General features: G+C 34.8%; 1 protein-coding gene across 1 annotated transcript in view; it reads right to left on the reverse strand.

The window, feature by feature from the left end:
• The window catches only part of GPC6 (glypican 6), a 1,160,507-nt gene that overhangs the window by 353,164 nt on the left and 784,098 nt on the right, over positions 1–23,245 (reverse strand). Inside the window, exon 4 of the mRNA XM_063102632.1 lies at positions 7,565–7,730. Within this exon, the coding sequence (XP_062958702.1) occupies positions 7,565–7,730 (166 nt within the window). The remainder of the gene's footprint in view (positions 1–7,564; positions 7,731–23,245) is intronic.

The following is a 23,245-nucleotide window of genomic DNA, read 5'->3' on the forward strand; positions in this document are numbered from 1 at the left end:
ATGAACATTTATATCCCTTCAGAGTAACAAATGCCTTTTACCATCAAAATAATTCACTTGGGACATCTGTTTTAACCTGGTTTCCACACCTGGCTCCTTGGAAGGTTGTTCATAATAAGCAAGTCACAAAGACAACAAGATGAAGAGAATAAGATTCTTAAAAAGTCTTTTTATAATTTTTAAACAAGCCTGAGAAAAATGAAAACTCTTTTCGAAAATGACTCACACATAGAGACATGATCAGCAGTTCTACTCCTGAGATAATTATGAATTAAAGGAGTTTTTCGAGCAACTAGGCTATCTCTCTGTGTATATGTACGTATTTATATGTAAATTAATGTAAATATTATGTTTGTGGGAAAAGAAGTTTAAGGACTATAATTTAACACTACTATAATTAAGAAATTTTAATAAAGTGTTGCAACACCACACAAGGATTTATTATTTGGATTAAAATAAGGATTTTTATTTTAGCTGCTAATCGGGACTTTTAGAGTGATCTAAATGCCTCAGGAGGTACCCCTACCTCCCTTTTAATCTATTAAATCGGTCACCACATGAAGGACTTTTTGGTTATGATGGCTGTGGGACTTGTTATAAGTTTCTATTTGTGAATAGCTGTATGGTTTAATGTTTTCTTTAACAATCCACTTAGCTCTATTTATGTTTCTTATTTTCTAGTTTCTACAACGTAACAATTTCTTCTACCACATATTCTTCTTATCTCCTGAAATTGGAATTGCTGAGAATGTTATTGGGCTAGTGCTTATAGTTTTTGATTTTGGCCTGGGTTACTGGGCCTTTTGGAATCTATTTCATTCCATTCTCTAGATTCATGAAATATTTTCTCATGGCATGCAAATGCCAGACATCTTGAGTTATAGCTTGAACTTGAAAATATGACAGTGAAAACTACAACATGTTATTAAAACCAAATGTCAATTACTAAAAAAAGGTACCTGTTTATGGAAACATCAAATTAAACTAGCTATAGAAAACACTGAAATTCAAGTGTAAATTAAAATCAAAATGCCAAATTCCAAATACAAAAGCACTCCCTAGCTACCTTGAATCATTTTGATGTGCTCTGCTTTCTTTTGGTAAACTAAGTCCTTCCGTTGTTTGTATTTCAGTGAACTTCCTATTGCAAATGAAACATCTTGTATCCTAATGAATGTTATACTTGCAAAAGTTAAGAATACCTCATTTCAGGCCACAGGTTGGTGTCATATTATATTGTACCATAAACACTACCATGAAAATTTAGTTTAGAATATCATATGTGTAGTAATCAGTAAATCGGAAAGGGAGCAATTACAATTATAAATTGTATAGTTGAGTCTGTATAAGTTGAGAATGTAGGAACTGGAAATAAATAAACAGCAGTTGGGACTGAGGGCAAAGGAAATATACACACAACCCCTAGAATGACTACTTGTCTATTACATCAAACGATTTTAGGTGTGATGCTTTGATCCATGAGGAAATTGCTTGATTCAGAAGAGAAACTGCAGTCCTGTGAATCCCTTAAGTTGTTGCTTCAAGACCAGCATTAATAAGGGTTCTGAGGTTAAGAAATGCCTGCCTCTCTGTCTGCTGAATAGCCCCATACATTATCCCACCCTAGAGGCATTAACCCCATGGTACCACATAAAAATACTTTCACATATGCAGAGTGCAGAGTAAACCATTTTCTAAACATAGGTAATTGATAGCAAATGTAGCCAGTGAAAGGCTGCTGGGTGGAAGCCAACTGTTTTCTTTCTTTTTTTCAGCAAGTAGTTAGTACCTCTTATGCATTCTGCCAGCATTACAGAGAGAACACAACGTATGATAAATGCCCACAAGAAATGAGAAATATGGAATCAATGACTCTGAAAGGACAGCAGAAAGTTGGTGGTTTAGAGTTCAGCTGATAGAAAACAGTGTATTTTGTTTCTTTAAAAAATCTTTCCTGGTACTTTTAAGGATGCACAAGGGCAAAAGCAAGTTCTCTGGCTAACAGTGAGACCAGATTTTCAAATAATTGCTTTGTCTTTTGTTTCTCAACTTAGGAGATGTTGAAAAGGTTCTTGTATTACATAAAGCCAAGAGGAAGAAGCCTTGAAAGTTTGCTGCTAAATACAATTCTTAAATTTTTCTTTTTCTTTGATCTAAAGGAAATAATTTTCTATGTTTAGGGTCTAGAGGTTTTTGCAATGTGGTATTTCAGGATATATTAGCCAGAGTCATATCACACTTACTACAAATTCTTTGTAACTAAAAATTTCCTTATCAGATATATATTATAGAATTTCATGCTTGAGAAAGTCTTTGAAAGAGGTGTATCTTATACAAATGCTTGAAATATTTTCTCGTGTTTATTTTATATTCTTCTGAAATGCAACATCACACAGTCCTGCACATTTTATAAAAGAAAACCTAAGTTTATTTACTAGAAACAATAAATGTTTGTTTTCTAATTTCAATTAAGTCTTATCTAGCAACATTTTCTCCAAACACGACTTGTGAATACATGAATTACCCTGAGGATTAACAACTCCTGTAGGTTCTAAGAAAGTCATTTGTGCACCAAAGTAGCCATTTATATTACATGACACTAATCATTTGACTGACCTAACACTGCTTCCTTGTGGCTGGCTCTAATTTACAACTTGATAGCAGCTGTCACAATGAAAGAACCAGATTCATTATCTGATTTGTTTCTGCCATCCCTGTACTCATAGAGTCCATTAACAACAGGGATATGTGATTTTTAAATGGCTGAATAAGTCATACTTCCATTAAAAGATTAGACTTACAAAGTAAAATAGAATAACCTCTTAGTATATTCCCTTCCATTTCTCTGTCTAGTTGTTTCCATTTATTCCATTCAAAGAACATATATTGAGTACTGTTCTCAGCAGGCAGAGGCCTTATCTGTCCTCTGCTGTATCCCATGCTTAAACCAAATCAAAGTCCATAGTAGGCACTCAGTAAACACGTGTTGGATTAATGAATAAATGTGTCTTGTTTGTTTATTTTTTTGGTGGCTGGCCATTATGGTGATCTGAACCCATGATCTTGTTGTTATAAGGCTGTGCTCTAACCAACTGAGCTAACCAGCCAGCAGATTAATCCATAAATGAAGCAATGAATGAAGAGCATCCACTGCAGTGTCTCTTGACCTCGCACAGATCATGTCTGACACCTTCATGCTAGTTTTCTGTCTTTGGACTGGAGACTTACTAATTGGGTATTCTGAAAGGAAAAAGAAAGCCCAGAAGTTTGATACCACTGATTTGTCTTGTCTATGAGGGTCCAAGCCCTAAATAAAATATACAAGCTGCTCTGTTGGCTTTTTCCTCCCATGGGAGGGCATCTATATATCAGGCAGCGCAGTCTTTTCTTGATGAAAAATAATCCAAAGTCTCCAAATTTTATCAGTTTATCAATGGCAGCAGTGGTGGTGGGGATGGGACTTGGTAATAGAAAATGTTAAAAATAAAACAGATGAGCAATTAAGAACCACTGACACAACATGCTGGACCTATTGAAATTGTCATGGGAACTTGAAACTATTTGGGGGATAAGTTGTAACAATTATATATCCTGTGGTTTATTCAACATCAGTTATGTTTGACAGTACTAATTCAATACAATCTTATTTACTATTTTATTCTATACTTACCAAGATAGGGCTTCCTGATCCCCCAGACTAGGTTAAGTCCCCCGGCTGAGTAGACACTTAGCATCCTGTGCTTCTATTACCTGGACACATGATCATGGTTTTTTGTAATTAACGTAACTACATTAAATTTCCCGATGGCAAAAAATGCATGTGTCGAGCTTCCTCGACATAGTGAATTAAATTAATATGTTAAGATTATTAGTGTTTTACTAACTGGGATAGCCTAAAAAGTTAGGTTACATAATTGAGACAAACACACCTTAAGGTCTTACTTTTATACTTGCCGTTGAGAAGCATCCTATAACATTTAAGTGATAAAAAGCAGTACAGAATAAAGTAAAATCTCTGTCTATTGTTTCACCGACCTTTGCCTTCCCACACCAGCAACCTCTTTGTAAAATCTCATTCTGATTCTCATAGTCTATAAAATCTTAGAAGGTGCCAGATGTTTAGAAGAGCCTGTCCCACACATCCTCGATTTTAAAGAAGATGCAAGATTTATGGTGGCTATACAGATGTAATTTCAGCCTCGACTTTTGTGTTCGTGAACTAGGTGTAATTGGCACCGTGGCCTCTTGTCAAATAGAACAATGCTTTTGTGTGGAGTGTCGGTGTCAATGCCAAACACTCAAAATAACCACAGGATATTACTGAAGCGAGTTCTTCCCACCAACTGTTTCCCTCTAGGAAATTTTAATGTAATGTAAACATTTTTCAGGAAAACCATTTTGCATTTAGGCAGCATTCAAAAGCGAGGCTGGGATACGTTGTGCATGAATATACAGCAACACCTGGAATAAATGCCTGCCTGAGCAGATACAGTCAATGCCTCAAATTAGGTTTTTCTCCTATGGCAGTTTCTAAATGTGAGAACAGGCTAAAACCATTTTCCTTCCAGTCCTGCCTAGCTCAGGGGTGCTGTGTAGTTCACCCATTCATTTTGATACAAGTGAAAGTTAGGCTACACTTTGTGCTGGGAGCTCCACAAGCTACTAAAAAATAGAGAAGGGGTATGCCAGAGGTGAGCTGAGGCTTTTCGAGTACTCTAAAATGGGTCGAGTAGCATCTTCTTCGAAGTTGTCAGCAACTTTTCAAAAAAAACAAGTTCTTTAAGTAAAAAATGGAATTCTTTTTTCCTATGATAGTTACTGGCTAAGAACCTTTAGATCACCACCTCTGTCTATGCAGGGCAGAGTTAAACATCCTGGAGGAGGACTATCCAAATTCATCCTAAATAGACTACTGATTTTTTCATAGATTAGAAAAAAAATCTACAGAGCTTCAGAAGTGGATGGGATGCCAGTGGGTATTACTTGAACACTTGAAACATTTCACTTTATAGGTGAATTCCCTTTCTTTTGACATGGTCCAGAGACTGGCTGAATTATAAGCAGATGCTAATCACTTTCAATTAATTGGTGGCATTGTAAAATCGTGAAAATGTGCCACCAATTTGACTCTTGTTTTTATTGATGGTTGATTGCATGCTACTGTTAATATTTTAGATGGGCACATAATAGTTAAAGAAAAGTCTGTAAAATGTATAAACTGGGATGTTAATGTAGCAGGCAGAGATGACACACGCGATTGACAGCAATGGGAGCAATGGGTTTGCTGAAGAGACGTTAGGAGCCCAAGAGTGATGGGAGGCAGGAGCTAACAAGAGAGAGGGCTATTATATATGATTTTTGTTGGATTACCAACTTGCTCACTGATCTTTACCGTTGCATTCATGAATACTATAACACTGTCACCTTGAATATATCTATGTGAAAAATAAGTTGGCACATTTGACTAATCTATGTAACAAATTTGTAAACTAACACTTCACACCCAGGCAAGTATTAGCAAGAACATATTTTGCACCAGAAGTCTGTGTTGGGGGTTAATTCTCAATGCTGTAGCAAAACCAGGAGAAAAACAACAGGAAGACTTTTTCTTGGCGATCTCTAGGACTAATTAAATCAGAGATAGGGGAAGAAAGGGTAAGAAATACATTTATGGAGGACTAACCACCACGTCACTTTTCATAAGAGTACATCCAGCACACAGTGGGTCCAAATTTTAGTTTTTAAGTCAAGTGATTTTCCAGACATTCAATTTCATATCAAATTGGCATCTATGAAACCAGATTGACTGAAAGTATATGGAGTTGTTTTATGTTAAAACAGCCTGCAAATACCGAGGGAAAAAAGCCAATTAGGAAGTCACTGTTGATCTTACAAGTTAAAAATATTATATTATCATTCTTGATCGTGTCCTGCTCTATGTAACAAAATCCACATACCCACTTGCATCAATAACTTGCTGACTGACCAAAGACAGTTGAACTGTGCCAGGAATCACGGCAATTTCAACCAAAAAAGTGTGAATGATCTGTTTCACTCCAAGTGACACTTTGAGGTTTAATCTGATTTTAAAGTATGCAAATCTTTTTAGATTTCTTGATAAGAGGACCTTATTATTAGCATTGTTTGGGTATCTTATCTTTGCCAAAAGTAAGCTAAATCTCATATGTTAGGTCAAGTTTATTCTTATTTTTTATTTATACCATCCTCCAAAATCTTAGCAAAAACCCAAAAATCTTAACACAGAATCATGTCATTTTTGAATTAGAAGGATACCTTAATGACTAACTTTTAACGTCTTCCTTTTTCAAATGATGTAATTCAAGATCATACAAACAGATTTTGTCCTCCCACCAAAGGGAGAGAGAACAGCTCTTCGTTTTAATCTTTCTGAAATGATTCTGAGATTGTTAGATGACTTCTGTTTGAATCTGCTCACTCTGAAAGTCGTCTTTTTAATTTCAAAACCATTTTCTCTGATCTTCCTAAGCAAAATAGTGAAGTAGCCAATTGGTTTCATTGCCAAAAGCCAAATGCCTGTAACCTAAACATATCTTTGCAGGGTGAGTTTAGGTTTCTCTGAATTCTAACACATCTTAGATCTTTTTCCTTTCCTACCCAAATTGTAGATGTCAGAACGTTGTTACTTGTGTGTCCTGGTTTAGCAGTTTGCATAAATGATGAAGGCCCTCTGAGGCTGACAAATGCCACTGCTATTTCCACCACTCTGTCTGTCCCTATGTAATTGCAGTAAATGCATTTGAAAGTACTTTTATTTGAAGGCCATTTGACAGAGGGGGAGAAAACACATTTACTCTTTCAAGGCCTGTGTATTTTCCTGGGAGAAGCCTGCCTATAAAATTTGTCCTTTTATCCTTGGATAGCTATTTGGGAAATATCTTTGGGCAGTGCAACCCCCTAAATGATTTCTGCAATCCAAGAACAGAGCCATGATTCACAGACCTCCCCTGCGTCTTCCCCAGCCCCCATTCGCCTGCCTTCTAAAGACTGGAAGGCTGTTTCATGCTTGTGTGCTTGATGCCTTCCCTTCCACAAAACGAAATAGAAAACTTGCATATTTAGCTGAAATATTGAGCTATTTTCATCCTAGATGTTTGAGGAAGGAGCTGTTTACTAATATCCATGACTATGTTGAGATAAACAAATAAAAAAGAGACAGTAGTGTAGAGTTTCTTTTCTTTTCTTTTTTTTTTTTTTTGCAAGATCCTTTTCTAACTTTTCCCTTCTCACAAGAGCTCACTGAAATTCAACAAGATTACTTTTATCTTCATCAGAAAGATCAGCTAATTCAATACAGCTGGCATGTACAATCTTTCACAGGACTGTCCCATACCATATACAAGGAAATCTTAGTTTTCAGCATAAAAAAAGAAAAATGCAAAATAATGCTTATAATTTGCTAAAAGCTGTTTTTTAAATCCCCCTAATCTCTGCAAGTTATCCTAACTTCTACCTTCCCACTAAACATCATAAACACATGCTAGTGTTATGTCTCTGTTCTCAGATCTGTGTAAATGCTTCTTACCTATGAACAGATTCCACTCCGTGTCGAGGTCAGCCTGATTGGCCAGGCACCCCTTCATGACATTGAGGCAGTAGTTGCTGCAGGGTCTCACAGTGGGAAGGCCTCGGCAGTACGGGCAGTACAGCATCTTCATGAGAGCACGGATGCACCCCGGCGTTGGGCTCACCTGCAGATTTATTGAACAGAAGAAAAAAAATCAGAAATAAGAAGGATGAAGGGCAGGAAAAAAAAAGTAATGTTCTCTTTTTTTAAAAAAAGATAACAAAACATCAGATTGTTCCTCATATGTATGTACAATTACAGTGTGTAAGTTAAAATTTAAACAATCACAACAATTCCTTGAACTTGTTAAGACAAGTGAACAGATATAAAGTTGATGGGGAGGGAAGGAGGGAAAAGGAGGAATTGGTAAAGGGACAGAAAAATCAACTACATCGTATACTGATAAATTAAAATAAAAAAACAAAAAAAGGTTTTTGATTTCTGGAATAATCAGTTAAATGTTTCATAATATCCTAACTTGTGGGAGGTGAAGCAAAAATAAACAGAAACAACCCCCACCTCCCCAAATTCAGGAAATTTTTTTAAAAAGGTGAAATAGCTCTGATAAACCTCAAGCAGTAGAGCAGAGGGAAGAGGAACTCTCAGAATCTTAACCCTTTGTCATTCTTGATCTTGAAGTCAGTGGATTCCTGTTAAATACTTCTGCTTGGCTTACTAATAAGCTATTCTTTTGAAATGTCCCTGTCAACATTTTGATATCTATGTCATGGTAATTCAGCCCTAAAACCTAGACACTGTTTCATTGCAATAGAACATGAAGTGAGATAATGCATGTGAAAGCAATTTGCAAAGTTAAAAGCCCTGTAAAAATGTAGGTATTATTAAAGTTTAATGTGACACCTTTAGACAGTTTTCCAACTGGTTATCTGACCGTGTTTCTAAGGAGGTTGGCAGTTATACTTCCTTTGTACATAACTTTTTTAAAGGATCAATATCAACTTGTCTGGGATTTCTGAGATCCAGGCCAGCTTATATGCAATGAAACTGCCAAGAACCATCTTCAGGCATTTACAGCTTCGCAGTTCTGGAAAATTCGGGGAAAAAGGCCTCAGTGTTGAATGTGAGCAGAAATCCTTGCAGTAGTTCAGAGGAACTACTAATCAACTCCCAATGATGTGCTATTTGCCATGAATAAGAAAAGCGATGCTCCTCAAATAATCAATTTCAAAACAATGAGAACCTTTTTACACTCAGTGAAAATTCTAACTTCAAGAGGAAAGGAATATTTAAAACACTATGGACCAACAATAGAAAAACAAAACTCTTTTTCATAGCTAGATGTAAAAATTATTGTCATATTTATTTGGTGGTTCTATATAATTCTGATATATAAGTCAAGTAACTGTATGTTGCTGTACTTTTTTTCTAGATCTGAGAAAAAACCCTACCTTGTATCACTTCGACCTCTCTGAGAGTTGTGGTCATATCACACAGACCTGGTTCCACAAGTGACAGCTCCCCAGCAAGAATATTCAGATACTGACAAAGCATAATACCAAAGTGATGGTGAGACAATACGTATTTCCACATAAGTGGATACTTCCTATAATTATGAGGAGTACTTCAAAAAGCTAGTCAAAAAATGGAGTTAAAAGATAATGTGAATCTTTCCGTGAACTTTCTGAAGAACCCCTTCCCCACCTCGTATAGCTATTCCCCGTCATCCTATCCTCTATGTAGAAACCACACTTGAGATTTTTAATACAAGGTCTTGATTTCTGTAACAATTTAATTTTACACTGTACACTGACAAAGACCCTAACATATTATTTCAGGAAAGAAAGCCATTTATTTTATTTATGTAGGCACCAAAATTTCTAGCTGTCCTTTTGAGTTTTTTGCATTCTCTTTCCAAAATTCCATGAAAATTTTCAAACATACAGAAAAGTTAAACAACTTTTATAGTGAATAGTCATATTTCTACTCCCAGAATATACAATTTACATTTTCCTACATTTGATTTTCACATAGCCACACATCCTTCCACTCATCCATTAACCCACCTTATTTTTTTAATGCCAAAGTAATATCCTTGCATTTTTTATTCCAAAGTAACATCCTTTTGCTTTTTACTTTGCCTGATAACTTAATATTGGCTTGAGTAAAATAGAATGAACATGGTTAGAAATAGAAAGTTAGTGCATTAAGTACTCTAAGTCAAATGAGTGAAATGAAATATAATTGGCCTTTCATTATAAAATTATTTAGAGAATGATTTAGTACCCATTAATTCAAAAACTTATTTTCTAACAATTAAATAAAAATAAAAAATGGGGACAAAAGTGAGGAGTCTGGAGACTTTTTATTTAAGGCCATATTATGGCCATCATTAACTTCTCCAGATAGGCTATTTTGTTGACAATGCCAAATTTTGCCCACGATTTAGGAGCGATGTTCGAAAGTTTTCTTTTATCCACATGTATTCCAAACCTTTCACAAATTTTGTGTTCTCTATACAGTATTAATGTGGAATTTTAGAGTCTTACACATTTCCTTATTTGGCATGGTTGCAGTCTTACCAGCCTTTGCCACAGGATTTTATTTTCTGTCGCCTTGAAACTTCTCTCCTGACCCTGATGTTTTTCTCCAGAGACCTAGCCTGTTTTCTCTCGAGTTGACTAAGCTGTTTCCATCTTTGACTCTGTTGGATTTTTAGTTTTCTCACCACTCGTATTATATGATGCTTTGCTTCTTCACACTCAGTGTCTAAGTATAAAAGCTGAAGCATTCGTCAATATTGGGGATGTAAGTTTAAAATCTCTTGCACAGCATGGACTGTGTCATTCGTCACTATAACCTTCACCACTCTGCACAACATGCACATCGTATAAGGTATTATGACTATGATTTAGGTACTCATTAATTGCTTTTGAATCAAATTCTCTATTGTGTTTTACAATTTCTTGGCCACATTGATATTCAAAGAAAAAAAGGAACAAGATGGTTTTATACATGTTAGCATTCAATTGTTACTTTTTAACTCTGTTTTCAAAGGCTATTGATTGCATTATTAATTCCAAAGCTCTGCTCTTTTTTCTTTCTTTCTTTTTTTTTTGTTGTGTTGGAACCAGTACCATTTTTTTAGTCTGACATTTCAGAAGAGTCTCCAACTCAGGATAGCAACCAACAGAGAAAATTGAACAGCTTTAATAATCTAAAAGAACAATGTTGTTCAAGTTCAATGTGGGTCTCTGAGTACTTTTGGAAATGACATCCTTCCTGGTCAAATAAAGGGCATTTGAAGAAGAAAAAATGGAGTGTGGGGGATTAGGGCTGAAGCTTTCATGTTCACAAACAATATTTTTTGAGCTGACACAACTGCATGCTTGAATTAAAATTAATAAAATCTTCACTTCAAACTGAAGACTTAAAAGTAAGCCTCTGAAAAGAAGGTTGTTTTGAATGCCAATTGTGTGAAGGGACATTTCTATTTTTAATAGTGTTTTATAATTGTGATATAGCTACTCTCTAAAAATCTTTTTTATTATAAAATTAATATAGACTCAAAAGAAGTTGAAACAAAATTAGTAAAGTCCTGTGTACCCTTCACTCACCTTGCTTTAATGGTGACATCTTACGTAGCTGTAGTACAATGTCAAATGAGGAAACTGACATCAGCACATTGCTGTTAGCTGGTCCATAGACCTTATTCAGTTGTCATGGTTTTCAAATCTACATTCATTTGTGTGGTGCGTGCGTGTGTGTGTGTGTGTGTGTGTGTGTGTGTGTGTGCAGAGTTCTATGCAATTTTATCCCATGTATAGAAAACCGCAAGCAACATATAGAACTGTTCTATAGTCAGAAAATAACTCCCTTGTGCTACTTCCAACCCTTCCCCCATTCTGTCACTTGGCAATCACTAAGTTATTTTCTATCTCAATAATTTTGTCATTTCAGGAATGGCGTGTGGGTGGAATCATACAGTATGCAACCTTTTGAGTGTGACTTTTTTTAGATGAGTATAATGACCTTAAGGTCCATCCAAGTTATCATATGTCTTGATACAGTAAAGAGCTGCATAACAATGTTTTGGTCAATGACAAACCATACATGAAATAGTGGACCCATAAGATTATAGTGAAGCTGAAAAATTCCTATTGCCTAATTATGTAACTGTTGTAACATCGTAGCACAATTACTTTTTCAAAATAAATTTATTGTAGCCTAAGTGTACAGTGTTCTGCAGAAGTGTACAGTAATGATGTAGGCTTTCACATTCACTGACCACTCACTGACTCACCCAGAGCAACTTCCAGTCCTGCAAGCTCCATTCATGGTCAGTGCCCTACACAGGTGTACCATTTTAAAAATCTTTTATACTGTATTTTTACTGTACCCTTCCTATGTTTAGATATGTTTAGATACACAAATGCCATTGTGTTAAAATTACCTACATTATTCTACACAGGTTGCACAGGTGTGTAGCCTAGGAGCCATGGGCTATACCATACAGCCGAGGAGTGTCGTAGGCTGTACCATCTAGGTTTGTGTAAGTTAACTCTGTGATATTTTCACAATGATGAAATTGCCTAATGACACATTTCTCAGAGCACATCCCCTTTGTTAAGCGGTGTGTGACTGTAGTTTGCTCCTTTTTACTGCTCAATAGTATTCCATTGTTTGGATGTACCAGAATCTGTTCAACTATTTGCCCACTGAAGGGTAAATGGGATGTTTCTAGTAGTTGGCTATTAAGAATAAAGATGCTATGAGCATTCATGTACAGGTTTTTGGATGAACATAACTTTTCATTTCTCTGGGATAAATGCCCAAGAGTGCAATTGATGGGTTAGATAGTTAGGTCATGTTTAGTTTGGTAAGAAGTTGCCATACTGTTTTCCAGAGTGTCCATACCATTTCACATTTCCACCAGCAATATGTGAAATTTCCAGTTTTTTCCTCATCCTTGCCAGTATTTTATATTATCACTATTTTTTCTTTTAGCCATTCCAATAGGTATATTACCTACTTTTAATTTTATCATGAGTTTCCTCTGGAAAATATTCATATTGGTATTCTAGCTGAATGAATTCTGATGAACATCAGAAACCAAATCATTCACCAGTTGGTCTCTGGAAAATGTACAACATAAAAAAAATACTCTGAAATACTAGATAAGTCTGTGTATTTAGGAAAACCAAAATAAAGCAGTTCTAAAAACTCACACTTAAAATTTTAAATAGAATAATCTCTCTAACTTATAGAATGACAAATTTATAAATTTTGTGGACTATTAGAAAAAAATTTTCTACTAAAGGAAGTTGTGTCCTTTTAGCAGCAATAAAGAATACAATCTCTCTTGAGAAATAAAATGCTGAAATTACTTTTTTAGTTGGTGATGTAGATTTTTATTAAAAATATATAGCTGTAGCTTTCTATGCATTCAAAGTAGAGTGGGAAATAAACTTAGGTAAAAGAATAATCTGATGATAACAATACAGTTTTTGCACTTATCAGAGCTCTCACCTAACTTTTACATGTTGTCTGTCACTATTAATAATTCTTTGTCAAGGACTTGAATAGACATTGCTCCAAAGATGATATAAAAATAGCCAACAGGTACATGAAATGGAGTTCAACCTTGCTGATCACCAAGAAAATGCAAATTAAAACCACTATCACATACAACCTCACATTTGTTAGGATGGCTATTATCAAAAAAAAAAAAGAAAGAAACAAGTGCTGGCAAGGCTGTGAAGAAGAGGGAGTTCTTGTACACTGTTGCTGGGATCATAGATTGGTGAAGCAATTATGGAGAACAGTATGTAGGTTACTAGAGAAATTAAAAATAGAACTACCATATGACCCAGCAATCTCTCTTCTTGGTATATACTCAAAGGAAGTGAAATTGCCATCTTGTAAAGATACCTGCAGTCCCATGTTCATTGCAGCATTTTTCACAATAGCCAAGATATGGAAACAATCTAGGTGTCCATCAATGGATGAATGGCTAAAGAAACTGTGATATATATAATGGAATATTATTCAGCTTTAAAAAAGGAAGAGATCCTGCCATTTGCCACAGCATGAATGGACCTGGAAGACATTATGCTTAAGTGAAATAAGCCAGACACAGAATGAAAAATATTCCATAATCTCATTTATAGATGGAATCCAAAAACTAAAAAAAGGTTAAATATATAGAGATGGAATAAAATGGCAATTACCAGGGTTGAAATAAGGGTGGGGGTAGAGGGGAAGGAAATGGAGAGACGTAGGTTAAAAGATGCAAAGTAGCAAATATGTAAGATGAACAAGTTAAAAGATCTACAACATGAGGACTGTAGTTAATAATATGTGTTGTATTCAGGATTTTTGCTAAATGAATAGAGCTACTCCTGCTAAAGTGGGAGGGTAGGGGGGAATTGGGTAACGATGTGAGATAATGAATAAGTTAATTTTTTCCACTAATGTAACCATTTTAGTGTATACATGTATCTTATAACATTATGTTGTATCCCTTAAATATACACAAGAAAATTTATTTTAACAAATAATAATAATTTACATATTCTAGGGAAAATTTAGAGGAAAAAAGAAAAACAGTCAATGGTTGCTATTCCATCATCGCACTCTTGGAAAGAGAAACACGAGTTTGTGGGTCAACCAGCTAAGATTCCAATATGAGCTTCTTGTATCTTCAGCTTCGTTCTTCTTTTAACTTCTTCTGATTCTGTTTGGCCTGACAAGTTATTATTTTACAGTTGCTATTATAGTTTACTAACTTTGAGGAAATAATACAATTTATAAACAAGATTCCTTATAAAATAAATGAAAATAAATAAAATAACAAAAATTACTGAACTTTTACTTTGAAACCTCATGGTTTGTTGATGCTGTTTATGTCTTTTTTCTTTTTTTTTTAAGGGTTAAAGTGCAGGACACTGAAACACAGCAAGTAATACAAAAATCCTTAATGAAGCTGTACTGGGAGATAAGACGAAGACTTATCCATGTATGTCAAAATGTTATAGCAAATAATTCTTATGTTTTATAAATGGGATTTGAGGCACAGCCATGTAAGAGTAAATTATTTCAAGTCTCTAATATACCTAAGGTTTCTGTATCTGGACCAACATTCATGCACTGGTGCTCACCTTAGCAATTCCTAATAGTAGCTAATGTAAAATAAGACTGTTTTTTAAAATATTAAATCAGCAAGAAAACATGCAAAAGTTATAAATCTATATATACATACAATGAGCATATACCTAGAAAGTGCTTGTTTTGATGGACATTATATAACCAAAATAATCAAATTGACATATCTGTCTTCTGCTCCCAAATGACAGACAAGTTAATGTAAGTGATTTATTTGGCTTGAATTAATTCTGACTGTGCTTTTGAGCAAAAGTTGATGCCCCCCCAACACTTTCTTAATGTACAGTCATATTAAATGATCAGATGTTTCCACTCATGATCTTAATATATCACCAGGTTCTGAAGTGTCTTCTGAAGCCCTCAAGAATGATTAAATTACATTTAAAGTAGTTTTCATATTGTCATTTTAATTATAATTTTTTCACAACCTGAAATCTATAAACAGGCACTGTAGTATGTTAATGAGAACTTAAATTTATTTCTTACTTATTCACTCAGGCAACATTCATTCATCCAACGTTTATCAGGATCAAAAAGGAGACCTTGTACCAGTGTTGGGAGGCTCAGAACACATTCATTGTCAGTCATTCCAGGGGAAATAGTTATTTATCTTGGGGAAGTGAGAGCAAAGGCAGTTAGCTCAGAATTGAGAAGCTGGAGCTGGCATGGATGTCTCCTGAAGGAAGCCATGTAACAAAGGTCTATAAGATAAGCATGGGAGATGAAGACATCACAGAAATGGCCACATAGGGAGCACCAAGAATTGGTCCCTCCACTGAAGAAACCATCACACTAGCAAAAAATGACAGAATCTTCTTTTCAGAACTCTGGAATCTAATAAGAAAACTTAATAGCAATCAGAAGAGTTCTTAATCAAGGCAGAGACTGCTAAATTTCAGTTTAAAAGAATTGCTAAATCTCAAGTCTTAAGCAATTTAAAAAGATTGCGATCATATAAAGTATCTTCTTTGATCGCAGTGGATAAATCTAGAAATTACTAACAGAAAGAAAATTCACAAATATGTGGAAATTAAACTATACACTTTTATACAAACAATTAAATAAGAAATCACTAAGAAAATTACAAAATACTTAGATGAATGAAAATGAAAAAACACAATATCCCAAAACTTATAGCCATTAATGCTTACATTGAAAGAAGAGGCAGTCTTTTCCCCAATGTATGTTTTTATTCCCTTTGTCAAATATCAGCTGACTGTAAGTCTGTGGGTTGATTTCTGGGTTCTCTATTTTGTTCCACTGGTCCGAGTGTCTATTTTTATGTTAGTACCATGCTGTTCTGGTTACTATAGCATTGCAGCGTAATTTGAAGTCAGGTAGTATAATGCCTCCGGCTTTATTTTCTTTTTGCTAAGGATTGTTTTTGCTATTTGGGGTCTTTTGTTGTTCCATATGAATGTTAGGACTGTTTTTTTCTATTTCTGTGAAGAATGCCATTGGTATTTTGATGGGGATTGCACTGAATCTGTAGATTGCTTTGGGTAGTATGGACATTTTCATAATGTTGATTGATTCTTCCAATCCAAGATTAGGGAACACTTCCTAATTCATTCTGAGAGGCCAGCACTACCTGATACCATAGCCAGGCAGAAACACAGAAGGAAAAAGAAAACTACAGACAAATAAACTTTATAAATATTGATGAAAAAAGACTTAACAAAATACTAGCAAAGTGAATCCAAAGGCATAGTGAAAGGATTATACACTATAACCAACTGGGGTTTATCTCAGAAAAGCAAAGGTGGTTTGACATGATAAAATGGATCACATAATATGCCCTATTAATAGGAAAAAGGAAAAAAAAAACACATCATCATCTCAATAATGCAGAAAAGGCATTTGACAAAATCCACCCACTTTAATGATCAAAATATACAGAAATCTAGAAATAGGAAGGAACTTCCTAAACATGATAAAGGGCATTTATGAAAACCCACAACATCATACTGAATGGTAAAAGATTGAATGTTTTCTCCCTATGATCAGCACAAGGAGACATGCTTTCACCACTGCTATTCAACAGTGTATTGAAAATTCTAGCCAAAGTCATCAGGCAAGAAGAAGAAACAATAGGTATCCAAATTGGAAAAAAAAAAAGTCATATCATCTCTATTCACAGACATGATTTTATGCATAGGAAATCTGAAAGAATCCATAAAAAAAACCCCAGCTAAAGCTAATAAATGAATTAAACAAAGTTGCCGTGTATAAGGTCAACACACAAAGATCTGTTGCGTTTCTACACTGCAGCAACAAAAATTCTGAAAAGGAAACTAAGAAAACTATTCCATCAGCATCCAAAATAATAAAATACCTAGGAATAATTTAAGAAAATAAGTGATAGAATTTTACTGAAAACTATAAAACATTAGTGAAAGAAATGATAAAAGACCTAAGTAAATGGAAAGACATCTCATGTTCATGCATTAGATGACTCAATAGTGTTAAGATAGCAATACTACTCGAAGCAATTTACAGATTCATTGCAATCCCTATAAAAATCCTAACAACTTTTCCTGGCAGAAATGGAAAAGCTGATCCTCAAGCCAAAGTGAAATTGTAATAGGCCCAAATAGCTAAAACAATCTTGAAAAAGAAGAGGTAAGTTGGAGAACTTCAACTCTTGATTTCAAAACTCACTACAAAGCTGAAGTAGTCAAAACAGTGTGGTACTATCTAGTAATGCCACTTCTGGGTATTTATTCCAAATAACTAAAAACAATCTCACAAAGAGATATTTGCATTCCTATGTTCATTGCAGGATTACTCACAATATCTAAGAGTGGAAACAATGTAAATGGCTATCAAAGGATGAATGTAAAAAGAAAATAAGTTATGTACATAAATGGAATATTATTGAGCCTTAAAAAAGAAGGAAATCCTATCATAGGCTACAACATGGACGAACCTTGAGGACATTATGATAAGTGAAATAAACCAGTCACAGAAGGACAGAGAATGCATGATTCTACTTACATAAAGTGTCTAAAGTAGACAAACTCAAGGAAGCACAGAGTAGAATGACGGTTGCAGGGGTTAGAGGGTGGAGAAAATGGGGAATTGGTGTTCCAAGGATATAGAATTTCAGTCATGAATGATGAAAACATTACAGAGATCAACAATGTGCAAAAAGTTAACAATACTATATTGTAAAGTTGGTTCAGAGGGTTGATTTCTTGTGTTTTTAAATTAATAATGACAACAACAGCAGCAGCACAGTGGTTCTAGCATAAGGGTAAACATATAGATCAGTGAAAGAGAACGGAGAGACAGGAAATGTACCTAAATGTACATAGCCATTTGATTTTCAACAAGGTTGCAAAGACCAGTCAGTGGGGAAAAAAATTGTCTTCTCAACAAATTGTAGTAGCACAACTGGATATCCACATGTGAAACAGTGAAGTTGGACCCTAACTCATAACATGTACAATGGAATCTTAGATATGACACCAAAAGAAAAAAATAGATAAATTGGAGTTCATAAAAGTTAAAAACTGTTGTGTATCAAAGGACATTACCAAGCAAGTAAAAAGAGAGCGTACAGATGGGAGAAAATATTTGCAAATCATATATCTGATAAGGGTCTAGTATCAAGATTATATACAGAACACCTACAACTCAGTAACAAAAAGATGAACAACCCAATTAAAGAACAGGCAAAGAACTTGAATAGACACTTTTTTTCGAAGAAGATATGCAAATGGCTAAAAAACTCATGAGAATATGCTGAACATTGTTAATCATTAGGGAAATGCAAATCAAAAACAAGACACCACATCACACCACTAGGATGGCTGTAATAAAAAAGACAGACAATAACAAGTGGTGGGGTGGATGTGGAGAAATTGGAATCTTTATATATTGCTAATGGGAAAGTACAATGGTGCAGCCACTTTGGGAAAGTATGGCAGTTCCTCAAAAGGTTAAAAATAGAACTCCCATGTGACCCAGAAATTCTATTCCTAGTTAGGTACCACAGAGAAATAAAAATATACACCCCACAAAAACTTGTACACAAATGTTTATAGCAGCATCATACATAATAGTAAAAAACTGGAGACACTCCAAACATTTCTCAACTGATGAATATATAAACAAAATGTGGTATATATCCATGCAATGAAATATCAGTCATCAATGAAAAGAAATGAAATTTGGACTCATGCTGCATCATGGTTGAACTTTGATACCATTATGCTATGTGACAGAAGCCAGTCATGGAAAACCATGTATTGTATGATTCCATTTATGCAAAATATCCAGAATAAGCACATCCATAGTGTTGCAGTGGGCTACTGCAAACTTGCAGGGAGAGGCAGGAAACACTGAGGCTTAAAACAGGAAACATAGTTTATTGATGCCAGCAGTGGCTCAGCAGACTATAGTCACAAAGGCTAAGCCCCAAATGCAGGGGGCTGTTATTTTTATATCATAGCATTTCCGGGTTTTTGCAACAAGGCAAGAGGTGTGACCTTATGATCTTATGTGGTTATGACTCTGTCTCAGGGTGGAAAGTTACAGCAGGAGAAGCAGAAGAGAAAATTTTGTTACAGCAGTGTGTGGCTACTGCTGTGTGAAACAAGGCAGGGCTGCAGCTGCAGCTGGGTCTGTACAATATTCAGGCAGGGGTCTTGGTTACAGCATAGTGGGGCAAAGCATGGGTGCCTAACGGCCACAGCTGGGTGGGACACAGCTGGGTAAGTATGAGTGCCTCAATAGAGACAGAAAATAGATTAGTGGTTTTCAGGCGCTGGGGCAGGGGAGTGGTAGAAGCAGGTGTGGTGACTCCTAATGGATCTAAGTTTTCTTTTTGTGTGATGAAAATGTCTAAAATTAGATTATGGAAACAGTGATGTTGCCAACACTGTAAATATACTAAAAACCATTAACCTCTACAACTTAAGTGGGTGAATTTTATGGTATGTAAGTTGCATCCCAATAAAGTCGTACAAAAAGTGAGATAGAAGTACCTTTAATAAATAAATTCCTACCATCATATTTGTGAGTTTTAAGGAATTTCAGAGCTGGAGATACAATCCTTTATTGTTAACTAGAGGCTGTATTTAGCCACGTGGTTCTATAAAAAAAAGAAAAAACTATTTAAATAATAACCATGAATTAAATAATACCAAAATTAGTTGGATGTGCATGAGCTGAATGATATTTTAATATTTTCTCTCTCAAGATGTCATCTATTATTTTAATTGTTGCTAATGGCGGTTTGGTGGAGATGAATTTCTATGTACACAAACAGAAAACCTTTGCGCCTTCTAATCCAGTTTGAATATTGATTAAAATGGGTATGTTCTAAAACTATCTTCTCTCCATCTTGTACCAATGAGAGAGAACAAGGATATGACAGGAAGAAACTGTGAACTACAAATCAGAGTGTGAAGGAAAAATGTTCCTTACATAGATGACAAATGTTTATAGTGTCACTGTGATAAAAATTCAGCCTATTTTTAAAAATTTAATTTACTTATTAATTAAAAATTTCCCCAGAAAAGCATGAGACTTATGAAGTACTTGCAAACCATAAAATGATGACTGAACTTTCTGGATCTGGGAGAAAAGGAATAGACGTAATTTGCATACCTAATAACCATACTGCAAAGTTTTCAAAGCTAAGTTTAAGTTTTATCAATACAGTGGAACACTTAAGAACAAAACCAAGACATGGGAAATAAGGTTAAAGTTCTATGTCATTTCTTGCCAGTCCTATGTTAGTGCTTGTCAGATTATGTCACAAATTCATTGTTACCTAGATCCAACTTCTATATTTCATTTCATTCCCTAAAACATAAATAAACCTACCTTAGAAGTTAGTGAATGTTATTATTAATTCCATAGACTGGAATAGTTCCAAATAGCACTTAAACTAATACACACACACACACATACACATATGCACACAAAAACAGATATTTTTCATCCATTAGAATGAACTAGCTTTTTCTACTAGTTAAATACATATTTCAGAGGGCTTTCTAATGTGCTTTCCTAATAGGACATAGCAACATTTTAATTTTACCTTGCTGTATTATAAGGTCTTGGTGATAACACCTTTTATTTGGGTAATCTGCTTGACATTCGAACTTTACCCAAATGTACTTGAGCACAGAATAAAATAAGATCCCTGAGTGTTGTGTCAGGAAATAGCTGTCTTCTTCAGTTAGAAATTATAGCTTAAATATTACTTCATTTAGAAGAAACATTTTAGCAGTGACTTTAAATGTGAATCATTGAAGTAAGAACCCATTTTGGTAAAAGTCATGAATTTCTAGCCTCTATACAGTGATCCTAATATACTTATACTGAATCTGTTGTGGAATACAGACAGTCTGCTTTTTAAAGTAAGGGGATGTGGTACTTTCAAGAATGTAAAACAAAATCAATCACTTTCTCAGAATCATGTATGACTTTAAACGCCTAGTAAAAGTAGCCAGCATATGGTAAGAGGTAAATGATATTAAAATATGTCCCATACACACAGGAACATAGACAGACACCATATTGTGGTGTTTTTGTAATTTCTGCATTATATGAAAAATTCTTTAGTCTCACAAGGGATTTACTTTGAAGGATGAAACTAATTTCATTTGTAAGTTATGGGACATTTTATACAGAAAAAAGCAACATTACTTTATAGTAATTACTTAAAAGAATGGTGAAATGTGAGAAGTGATTAAGTTTTTCCTGACATCTCCTCCAGCACGCCTACAATTCTTCCCTAAAGAAACCCTCTGAATTCCACGGTGTTAATGCACCTGTTCCTTAGTAAAAAGGAAGGGATTCTGAAGAAATTAAATGAGAATGCTTCATTGCATATCATGATAGTATATCAATAAATATCATTTCATGTGATTTATTCCTAAATTGGTTCATAAACATTTTAGGAAGCTTTAATATCATTTGTAGGTATTTAATATTTGATGCTCTTATCAATTTTCATTGCAGATACTGAGCTTTTGTTAAGGATATAACCCCCATGATTCCATTTTCCTGTGAAAAATCCTGTGAGACTTAGGTTATTTCAATTCATAGCGAAAATTCCAGGAACATCATCCATCATTAATTCTGGTGTTTAAAAAGAATTCTATAAAAACACTTATTAAGTTTTAGGTCAAAGCTGAAATAAAAATATAAAGAGTAATTTTACTGAGTTCTAAGGATACTTCCCACATTGTCCTAGGTCCTGAAGATAACTAAAAAATACAATTTATGAATGTACCCAAGAAGTTTGTTGTATTTAAACACTAATACGGCATAGTTTACATAGTATAAAAACCTAACAACAAAATTGATTAGCTTAGTACATAGTACCATAGAGGTGTTAACACCTGAAGATCCCCTCAACCACATATGCAGAGTTCTGTGATAACTAAATGTGTTGCGTACTATAAAGTATGCCTTTTGGGACACTGAATTAAACTTCCACAACTTGGTAAGAGTTAATTCAGCTTCTAGAGGAATCCTACTTTGTCAGTAGAGAAAAGTTTAAATACAGGTTAAGACTAGGTTTTAAAATATCTTTTAGTAAGCATTTTTGATGTTAATGTCTGTCTAAAGTAGAGGAATATTAAATGTACTTACCACACTTAGGAAGAACAATTAAATCGATCTTTCAAACACTTGTTGAAGGAAGTTTTAAGATTTCCTTTCCAAATTTTCATTGGCATTCTCTTTTGAATTTTTTCTTCCAGATTTCATCAGGAGAGCCATGTTAGCATAATATGTTTGACTAACAGAAAACACATTTTCTCTTATAACAAGCATAGATTATTTGACCTTCTATTTTGGTTTGTTTTTGTGGTCTTTGAAAATATTTTAAATAATTCAAATGCTTTCTTTTTACTATGCTTCAGGGAAAATGAAATGAGAGGACTATAATCTATAGAGCTTTACTTTTTCTGAAATATTCTATCAAAATATGTTATAATAACTTCACCAGCAATGTGAACTGAACCCCTATGCTTTTGGTCACGAATAAGTGTGTAACAGGTGCTGAGCCTTAGCGTCAATGTCACGTGGACCTGTACTGGCAAATGGTACTTTCTTCTCTAGCATCCTTGATTAAACAGACATGACTCTTTAGACAGCCTCGTAGTTCTGTGGCCATCCTCTGCCAACAGACAGAAGAACTCAGGCCATTATCCAGTTTCTAGGTATAGAGATATAGTTTCTGTTCTCCTCTCCTCCAGGGTGATGGCCTTAACTAGGATACATCAGACTTTTCTGAAGGATTCATGATCACAGGTAGTTTTAAGGGAATCCATTTCCACAGTTTCAACTTCTATATGAATTCTTTCCTAAAACTGATCTGGACTGAACCTAATGTCAAGGCCAGCAATTTCAGTGTCACCTTCTCAAAAGTCACAAAGAAAGACATTCTCTTCATCCATTTTAAATGGAATTATCATGCATAATGCCAGAATGTAAATACCTGGGGACCAGAAATTGAGGTGGGATGCTAGGAACAACTCAAAATACTATTAT

The sequence above is a fragment of the Cynocephalus volans genome, chromosome 7 (assembly GCF_027409185.1).
Source record: "Cynocephalus volans isolate mCynVol1 chromosome 7, mCynVol1.pri, whole genome shotgun sequence".
NCBI classification, from domain to species: domain Eukaryota; kingdom Metazoa; phylum Chordata; class Mammalia; order Dermoptera; family Cynocephalidae; genus Cynocephalus; species Cynocephalus volans.